This window comes from Lathyrus oleraceus, chromosome 2, assembly GCF_024323335.1.
Source record: "Lathyrus oleraceus cultivar Zhongwan6 chromosome 2, CAAS_Psat_ZW6_1.0, whole genome shotgun sequence".
Classification (NCBI taxonomy): Eukaryota; Viridiplantae; Streptophyta; class Magnoliopsida; order Fabales; family Fabaceae; genus Lathyrus; species Lathyrus oleraceus.
In genome coordinates this window covers 414,415,738-414,426,216 of record NC_066580.1, presented here as the reverse complement: position 1 = coordinate 414,426,216, position 10,479 = coordinate 414,415,738, and the positions used below count along the sequence as shown (strand labels likewise).

The 10,479-nt window shown below is 32.0% G+C and overlaps 1 protein-coding gene and 1 long non-coding RNA gene across 2 annotated transcripts; one reads left to right on the top strand and one right to left on the bottom strand.

Moving 5' to 3' along the window:
• Positions 1-592: 592 nt before the first annotated feature.
• On the top strand, positions 593-9,068 carry LOC127119817 (uncharacterized). The gene is made up of 3 exons (XR_007802922.1): positions 593-856; positions 4,269-4,602; positions 8,765-9,068. It is a non-coding gene; the product is annotated as an uncharacterized LOC127119817 (long non-coding RNA).
• On the bottom strand, positions 1,167-4,439 carry LOC127119814 (disease resistance protein RPM1). Its single transcript, XM_051050145.1, has 2 exons — positions 3,971-4,439; positions 1,167-3,736 (listed from the first exon to the last, which is right to left on the bottom strand). Exons 1-2 carry the CDS (start codon positions 4,437-4,439, stop codon positions 1,344-1,346), a joined length of 2,862 nt encoding a protein of 953 aa, XP_050906102.1. The 3' UTR covers positions 1,167-1,343.
• Positions 9,069-10,479: the final 1,411 nt, after the last annotated feature.

Sequence of the window (10,479 nt, the reverse complement as noted above, 5' to 3'; positions counted from 1 at the left end):
GACCATTGCAAGCGGCAGATAAAACGTAATATTTGCTCTAAAAAAAATTAACAAAAATAAATATGACATACAAATATATTTAAGAGACCAAATACTAATATTTATTAAATAAAAGATCAACCTAAAACAAAGAATTAAGTTAAATGACCACAAATTCAATTAAACCTAAATTATATGGTCATAAATAAAAACCAAGCACTTGTCATGCATATGAATAAGATGCTTTAACAATTTTAAAAATTCATCTTCAGAAATAAATAAATGTTTCTTTTTTAATATTGACATCAAAATAGATAGGTAAAAATAAATTAGAAGGGGTTAGAAATCTATTTTTGACAGTAATTTCTTTACTCAAGTATAAACTTAATATATTTAAATATAAATAACTTTATATTCAATAAATTTTTAAATAAAATTAACTCTACAAAATTAATTTACTTAGCTAATGCAAAAACTAAATATCACACAAATATTATTGCATGAAAAAAATTTAACGTCTATCATTTTACAATCTTAGTATTATCTATACTACATTTTTTTGTATTTTATATTTCGAGGATGAGCTTTGTGAGTGTAAAAGCGAGGTATTTTGGTTTTTAATTTCTAATAGGTTTTCAATTTTGATCAAATTCAAAAATCTTCGTGCTACTGCGATTTGTTGATATTGATCAACCATGGTTTCCCCAAATAAAAAGAATCGATCAATCATCAATGGAAAGCGTAGTTTCCGACTTTAATTCCCCGTTTGAGAATTCTGAATTATTTTTCACTTCAGGTTTGTTTTTAAGCAGAAAATTATAAGGACCTAGCTGTGACAGAATCAAGATCATGGAAGAAGAAGGTTTTTGCAATTGAGGTAATTTCTATGTGTTAATTACTTACATTTATAGCAATCTTATTTGCATATTGTAATAGATTATCTATTAGTGACTATTTAGCATCTAACATCGTCATCTCTAACTGAAGACGCGTCTGTGTCTGTGTGTCGGACACCAATGTCGAAGGTTGTGATTATTTTTAATTAATTAATTTAAAAAGAAATTATTATCGGTGTCGCCGCGTTTGAGGTGTTTGTGTTTCATTTTTACTGATAATATTAGGAATCCAGTGTTCAATGTGAATCCCATAAGCACTGGTCATGGAAATTGATAGCTACAAAAGAACCATAAATTGAACATACATTTTTATTCTTTAATTTCAAAGAGTACACAAAACAGATTATGCTCCCTGATTTATTTGGATGAAACTTAACATAAACTTAAACTTAAGAACAATTTTCCATCACTGCCATATACGCAGTGTGTTAAAAGAATAAATAAATCAGCATAAATAGATATAAAATGTTAAACCTTCCAAAGAGTAGGAGGCTCAAGAGTCCTCTTTGCAGTACTATGATTGGAATCAGTCACTCTCTCCCCAAAAGTCTCTAATGAATAAACATCCCAACCACCATCCCTCCAGTATGTCGAATAAACCGTTGGAACATGTTGTACTCTCCAGTAATCTTCCCCTCCGTTTGGACGAAGAGCCGTAATCAATTCATCGGGCATATCAAAGAACTCGATTGTTTTTAGCTTAGTTAAGTGTTCAATGCCTAATGGTACAATCTTGAATGAACCGCAGCGTTGGATGACCAACTTCTTAAGACCTTGCATTGCTCCCTCCTCGATTGTCATAGAGTTCAGTCCTTTTAAATCGTCGAGGCCTAAAACTTTTAGATTTGGAAACCCGTCTGCTTTGAAATGCAATGTCTCGCCAATGTACACTTGAAGAAACTCGAGATGTCGAAGATTTGGCAAGTTTTGAAGATACTGAAGAGGGTCCTCCTTTAACCTGCTCCATTTTAAGAAAACTCGGAACAAGTTCTTGAGAGAGTTTATCCATTGTGGAAACTTCTCTAAACGACCGCTCAAGTATAGCTGCTGAAGATACTGAGGAGGCTTTGAGATGTTGTGAATATCGATTATCTCGTCTTCGTTTATTGCAGTTATGGACAATGATCTAAGATGGATCATTTTCTCAATAGCTGAACACAAAGCGGGACCGTCTTCTTTCCTCATTTTTCTAATGCCTAGCCTCCTAAGTTGAGTGAGTTTTCCAAGCTCAACCATCAATGCTCCACTTCCTTGATCTACCTCTATGAAACAAAGCTTTTGTAAAGATAACATGTTTCCTATAGGTGCAGCCACTTTGAATCCATGCCTTAGGTGGAAATGAGCATAGGATTCAATCTCGTAACGATACACGAGGAGATGGCGTAGTCGTTTCAGCTCCGCAATTTCAACAGGCAATTCAGTGACATAAGTGTGTTTAAGATTCAATGTCTCCAAGTTTTGCAGCTTCTTAATGGAACCTGGAATGCTTTTCACCTTTGTATTCTTCAAACTTAGATACTTCAGAAGGTAAAGATTGACAATTTCAGCAGGAAAATCCTCCAAAGGCGAGTCCTTCAAATCTAACACCCTGAGTAACTTAACACCAGTGTAGGAGCATAATTCATGGAGAGAGAAAAGATTGAGTGAGTCTGGAAATGCAAACATTAGCAGAGACCTAAGTTTGAATCTGGTCTTATTCTGTCTAAGTACATCATATGACGAATTTATGACCGATAAACGACGAACTCGTTCCGGCCATACCAATTCTTGATCTCCTGCTATTGTTGCAAAGTTCTGATCCTTTGACTTGAAACTGACAATTTCTCTTAGAAGATCATGCATGCGACAAGTCTTCATCCTTCCATCACTAGTTTTTTCTACCACATGGAGAAAACTTCTGTTCAAAAGCTCCTTAAGGTAACTATCTGCAACTTCCTCTAGTGTCTTACCATCTTCGCCATTTACAAACCCTTCAGCTATCCACAACCGAATCAATCTCATATGCTCGATAGCATGGCGTCCAGGAAACATGCTTAAATACAACAGACATGATTTAAGATAGTAAGGCAACTCGTTGAAACTTAACGAAAGTACTTTCTTCATATCCTCCAGTTTGTCATTGCCATCAATTTCAGATCCAAAACTTCTGCAAACTATCTGCCACTCTTCGATGTTTGACGTTCCTCGAGTAGCCAAAGCACCACTGACTGCCACAATTGCTAGCGGCAACCCTCCACACAATTTCAAGATCTTCCTACAAACTTCTTCAAGATGAGGCGGACACGAGTTACCTTGAAATGTCTTCCTACAAAAAAGTGACCAAGCTTCTTGCTCAGGTAAGAATTCAAGGTGAAAATTCTTACCAAATCCAGCACAAGAATACGATGCTATATCTCTGTTGCGCGTGGTAATCATCACTCTACTTCCGCGGTTGTTATTAGGCAAAGCAAGCCTCACAGCATCCCATACATTCACATGCCACACATTATCGAGCACAATTAGATACCTACTTCCTTGGAGCAAGTTCTTGATAGACTCTTTCACCTTTTCGATTTTCATCGTTCCGACTGCTTCTGGAACTGGTTTGCCAATGACACTATGAAGCTGTTGAAAAAGGTATTTGAGTAACTCTTCCATCTTGTAAGATTGAGAGAGATTAACCCAAGCATGAATCCTGAAACGTTTCTTGACTTTTGGATCATCATAGACTTGTTTTGCCAATGTTGTTTTCCCTAATCCTCCCATACCATAGATTGAAATCACAGCTCTATTTGATTCATCTTTGAAAAGCAAATCACACACTTGCTTCTTTGGTTGTTCAATTCCAACTAAATCAGCTTCCTCTAACAAAAGAGCATCACCTGTTGGAATCAATATCAATAAGTGCACATATATTTAAATAAACTATATTAGCTATTTATCCTTTAAGAGTAATAATTAATTTGTGATGAACTTAAATAACAAAACTAAATAGAGTTTTAATTGAATAGTTAATTAATTAACATGAGTCCTCTATAGTTTTATTATGGGAGAGTTCATTGTGTATTTGTGTATTGAATAGTTGTTGTATGCAAAAATATTATGATCAAAGTTACCTTGACTATCAAGCCTCGATGAAAGCCTTTGACTTGAGCCTGAACCTACACCAGATATGATTGGACGTTCATTAGAGAGAACTTCAACTTTGGATTTGATTCCTTGTATATCTGACGCAATTCTGCGCCTAGCTCCCAGGGTCTTGAGGCCAAAAACCATCCTATGGATAAAAGAATATTTGTTTCCTTGTTGATATTTGTTTCCTTGTTGATGATCAACAAGGCGAATACTGTATTCATCTATAGCATCTTCCATGTCTTCAGCAATCTCTCTTACCCTTTTAACCCATACTTTCAGTTCAGGGTCCTTGTCTTCCATTGAATCCGCTTTCATCAAGATGGCTTTGTGGCGTTCCAGTTCATCTTTGATGTGTTGAACATCTTCACGGACCCCTCTTTGTAAATTCACTTCTTCTTGAAGTAAGGAACTTAGCTTGTCCAATAAAAATGATACTGAACTATCTGCCATTTTTATGGCGTTGCCTTAAATTTCTATCTTTCTCTCTTTCTTTTTTTTGCTCTCTAGATGAGAATAATTGCAAGACTTGGTGATGAGATTTCTGAGTGTGTTTTTTTCTCTTTTTTTTCTTCCACTTCTTTTGATAGGACTCACAATTTGCAAGGACTTGATGGTAAGATTTATGGATTCCTTTTCTTGCTTTCTTGGTGTGCTTATATAAGCTATGTGCATTAGGAAATGGTCAACTATTATTTTATTAATGTTGAATTTGTCTCTAATAATAAAATTCATTTAAAAAATATTCGTTTGTCCATAAATATAAACTAGAACTATAAAATCATTAAGGATTTGATCTAACATGGAATTTATAATTAGGAATGACAAACATGTCCTTCTCACCTTGTCTTACAATTTATTTATTTTTGCATAAAATAGGACGGATATAGTCGAAGGTGTGAACGTAAACTTTAGTCTGTTCCGTAAAAAATAAAGACAAGACAAAATTCACGAATATTACATTTTTAAAATTAAAAAATTAAAAATTTTTATGTTAATATTTACGTCCAGAAAGAAACAAAGTGGTGCAAGAAAATTATATTTGAGTGTAGTTATAAGACATTAATATATTAAAAAAAATGCTCTGATAAGTTTTATTTCGTTAGTTATAACTTTGCCACCCTAGTTATAATTTATTAGCCGTAAAATCTTGGAGTTGATAATTTTATATTTCTTTTAAATAGGGAGAAGTAGAGTATTAGGAAATCAATAACTAAATTTTTATTTCCCCACTATGGAAGAGACGATGTATAGTATTTGACCTGAATAAACCAAAAAGACGACTATACATAAAGAAATGCTAGATATTTTGGTTCATTCACTTTACCAATCGATTTGCTGCGGACTGACTAAGAGTAAGAGTGTAGTGCAAGCAATGCTTTAAAAGAAAAAATCAATGAATGATAAGTAAGTCATTCTGAAATATTAATGATTAAATTGTACTAGTAGTATATATGGATTGTATAAGTATTTTTAAATGATACTACTACTTCTGTACTAAATTATAAAATGTATTTTAATAAAAAAATTGTTAAATTATAATTTATTTTAGAATTTCAATTTAAAGTTAATATTTTTTTCTTAATATATTTTTTAGATTTATTATTATTTTTTTCAAATCTTTTATTTTTCTTTCTTGTATAATTAATGAAGAATGTAAAGTTATATATAATTTATCTTTTTCATTGATTTGAAATTTTAAAAAAAAAATTGACTTGTCAACAATGAGACGGCCATACTAATGCCCAACAATTTCTGGGTATTGTATAAGCATTTCAAAATTCAAGTTAAATAAAATTTAAATTTAAATTATAGAAGAAATACATAGTTGACTGAGTAAAATATTCTTTTTGATGAAAGTATTAAACAGGCTTTTAATGTATAAATTAAAAAGTTATTGAGCATAAAAGAATATGCATAATTAAATTGATTAAAGTTGATATTTATTTATATTTATGCATTAATATAAATAAATTGTTGATATAAATAAATAATTGTTTTTAAAAAATATTTTTTTGTTAAGTAATCTATTGGTTGTAATCCAATTTATTAAAGATTAAGAATAGATTGTTGCGAGTTCAAATTCTTATCCCTTATTTGATGTTTTTATACAACATTGATGGACTCTTAGTTGAATGTTTTAAAAACAATATTTATAAATTGTTTTAAATTAATTTTAATATTTATAAGAATTATAATATTTTTTACGAAACTGCTAAGGTTTTGTTTGACACATATTTTTAGCTTAATTCTTACTATAATAAAAAAAATTGTTTGTTATTTTTCTGTTTTATAACTTATTTTTATATGTTATTTTAAATAACATTTTAGTTTATAATAATTTTTCTTTCATTTTTTACTTTTTATAATTAATTGAACCGCAATTCTTACAAAATATTTTAATTAATTTATTAAATAATAAATAATCATAATTATAAATTATCAGTCATCAACCATCAAATATAAATTATATACTATCAACTAACTTATCAGTCCATTCATATTTTTTTATCAATTCATATTTTTTTATCAAATATAAGTATTTAAAACTATAATTTATAATTTATAAGCTGAAAATTCTGCCACGCTAAATAGAGTTTAAATAATTTTATAATTGATAGTTTCTCTTTAACTTTTTGTTTTTATGTTTCCCTTGATCACCATTGTCTCTCCTCCACTCACATAATATCAATACAACGTGGGATGCAAGTGCAACCTTTGACTTGTTGAGAATACAAATATGCAACCTTTCACTGTATTAGAATCGGACCAAAGATAATATTCTTTGGTGTATGTTTTTTTTTTCCACAGAAGTTTCTCTGTATTTCCAAAACATTAAATTGACAGAACTTTCTCTGTAGCTTCTAGGTGGTTACTTCGTCATTCCCTAATTAATACTACCTCCATTCCTATTTGTAAGAGACAAACATAAGAAATCACACAAACCAAGGAATATTTTTTTTAATTAATTTTTCTGAAAAATAAACTTGTACTTCCAAAAATACCCCTAAGTTAAACATTTAGTAGTATTAATGTTATAATTAAGTCAAATGTTGATATAATAAAAATTGGTTAGCATTTATTCTATCCAAAAATAATTACAACAAAAAAATTGGCTTTCCACATTCTCATCGTGAAAAATTAGATGCAAATTAAATTTCCCTCTATTTTTTTTATACATCTTCCCACCAAATTTTAAAAACCAAAATAATCTTCCCACCAATTTTGGTAGTATATTTGTCTTTTTTATATAAAGAGAGTTGGTGTTTCATTTCAATCATACTAGAAATTTAGTTTTCATCTACTAGAATTAAGTCCATGGCAGATGAAAATGGTGAGCAATCTCTTTATATATTGATTACTGTGTGACACGTTAATATACTTGGCTATAGATACCCATTATGTGTATCTATGGAAACTGAATAGGTTTGGCTTTAGATACCCATTATGTGTATGAGGAATATACATAGCACGTTCTTTTCAAAACATTAATGTCCAATGAATAATAAATATTGCATTTTGTTTACTAAGGGTATAAATGAGATTTCTCAATTAATAAAATTTAATTTTATAATGTGTCTCTTATAAAAAGGACCAAAAGAAAGTTACAATTTGTCTCTTACAAATAGGAACGGAGGTAGTACTACATATCCTAAATTAATATATCAATTTCAAGTTTCTCACTTCATTCTCACATTTTTCTTTATCTTTCATTACTTATTTTATTTTTTATTTTTTTGCATTATTTTCTCTCCTCACTTTTTTCTCTTTATTTTTTGCATTTTTCAACAACAAAGTTAATTTTGAAATGTTTCTTTCAACCTTCAATCTTTCCTTTCGTTTATTTATCGCTTTTAAATCGTTTCAACAATTCAACCAAGCTTTAATCTTTCGCTCATAAACGATTTTTGATTTTTTTTGTTACTTCAAATATTTTTATGCTTTTTTCATCAAGGTTATGTTTTCCTTTTGCATGTGTATTTCACACTTGAATCAGGCTTCAATGTTTTGTTTATGAACGAGAAGAGGCTCTTTTGGTAACAAACAAGTTTTGGATGATTTTTCATCTACAATCTTATGTTCTTTATAGTTTCTGAAGTGTATTTCTTTTGCATGTGTATTTTGCAATTGGATCAACTTTTAGTGATTCGTTTATGAACGATTTTAGGTAGTTTTGGTACTAAACAAGTATTCGATGATTTTTCACCAACAATCTTATGTTTTTATGGCTTTTGAACTGTATTTGTTTTGCAGGTGTATTTTGCACTTGAATAAAGCTTCAAACTTTTCTTTATGGACGATTTGATGTTACACCTTTCCTTTTTACCATTTTCTTCTAAGGTTTTTCACCTTTCATTTGCTAACATATTTCTTTTTGGTTTTCGTTTCACTTAGGTTTCAAAACAACGATCACATGATCGTATTTTTTCCTTTTACTACTCTATATTATTTTACATTGTTATTTGTTTTCCTGTCTCTCTGGTAAAATGTTTTTTCTTTTCCTTTGACACGAGTTCATATCATTGTAAAATAGTGACTTTACAATGACAAGGCAAGTTGATTCAATCAAGGACACTGATTATTCAAAAAATATGTGGAAACTGGATGTTCGTATAAAAGATCTTTTGTTTGTTATGCAACCCTCTGAACCTAAACACACTGAGTTTATCATACTGGATAAACAAGCACCATAAGTAAAAATCAACATATGTTATGGTTCTTTCATTTCCTTTCATAAAGATTGTAAAACTAACAATATTTTTCTTATTTTTGCCTAGGGAGACAAGATACAGGTTGCCTTCCCATCATAACTTTGCCCACTTTGAAAATCTATTTTGGTAGAAGGATCTTCCAATTTTATGTAGAAATTTCTAGGTTCAAGACAATAATTTTACACTAAAGTCATGTGATCATCGTTTTAAACTACTATTCATAGGAGGTGATGAGGTTCCGAAGTCACTCCCAATGAATTTCCCAATATCCCTCTTTATAAGTTTAACTTTAAAAGCTTTTCTAAAATCAACAATGACAAATATTGTCTTGATCTATTACTTGATAAAATCTCTATATTACTTTTGTTCATCAGATTCCGTTTTGGTTATTGTATTGTCCAAAAAGTACAAGGTGTGTGTGTTCCCTATACAAGGATAGGGAGACTCAGAGGCCACATTAGGTATATTACAGTTTTAGGGGGTGATGGTTAGCTCATAGCGGTGAGTAGCCTTGTACAGTGTTTTTGAGATTGTGTGAGGGACCAACTAACGTGAGGTGAGAGACCCTATTGGTAATCGACAATGTTGAGTTGCAAGCGGGCGGTTAGATTGATAATGTTATGGCTACTAGAAGTGTAGTTCTGTTTGAGTAGTAGTAGATGTGTATGACTTGAGAATATCATATTCCCTTTAAGGATAATATATTTTTAGGGTTCCAGATACCTAAGGTTTTCTTGGGAAAGACCATCACCCCATACTCAAAAGATGAATAGTTAAATCCCTATTCTCAATGGGTGTGTGGTTAGTAACGAATATGAAATATTCATTACCCAAAACACGTCTTATCCCATATTTTTTCTCTTCATGGCCGAGGAAAACTTAAGAGCGAGGTGATACCTCCCTTCACGCGACCTCATGTCGTCGCCTTTTTCTAGGATGATGCTAAGTTGTCGCCCTATGCAAGGTTATTTACATATATAACACTACATAATCCCTTAGGCATGAGTCCTTCAACAGAGGGCAAAGTGTTTTTTACCTGCAGCTAATGGGAATATCCTGAGGACTGATGTTTTCCCTTATGAGGTTCTAGTTAAACTTTAGGAATCCATACCTTTACAAACTTACTAATACGCAACTTAGTCAATAAGGCGCTAAGTTCTTCTGATGAGGCGCCTTTAGTCAATTTTTTGAAAAAACTACATTCCTCAAACATCGTATCGTGTATCTCGACTGGTGACATGTTGAATCCCTCAGGCGGGACTTCCACCGAGCCCTCTAGAAAGACTTGACACCAAGCCTTCAGGATTTGATATAGGTCGCACCCCTAGGCATAACTTTTGTAAGTCACCTCGCCCGAGGAGATACTGAGTCCCTCAGGCGATAATTTTATCAGTTCTAGGGATTCCAAGTCCCTCAGACGTTGTATCATACAACTCGGCTGTTGAGATGCTGACTCTCTCAAGAAGGGTGTTTAGCCCTTTAGGTGGGACTTTTATCGAGCCCTCTAGCATGATTTGAGAAGTCTTCAGGGTTTGATATAGGTCGTACCCATAGGCGTGATTTTTAGAAATCGTCTCGCCCGAGGAGATATTGAGTCTCCAAGACGAGACTTTTATCAGTTTTAGGGATTCTAAGTCCCTCAGACGCTGCATCATGCAGCTTAGCTATCTAGACGTTGAGTCCTTCATGCAAGGCGTTTAGCCATTCATGCGGGACTAAAGGTGGAATTTGATATCCAATCATAGGCAATTTGACAAATCCAACCACATGTGGTGTTTAGC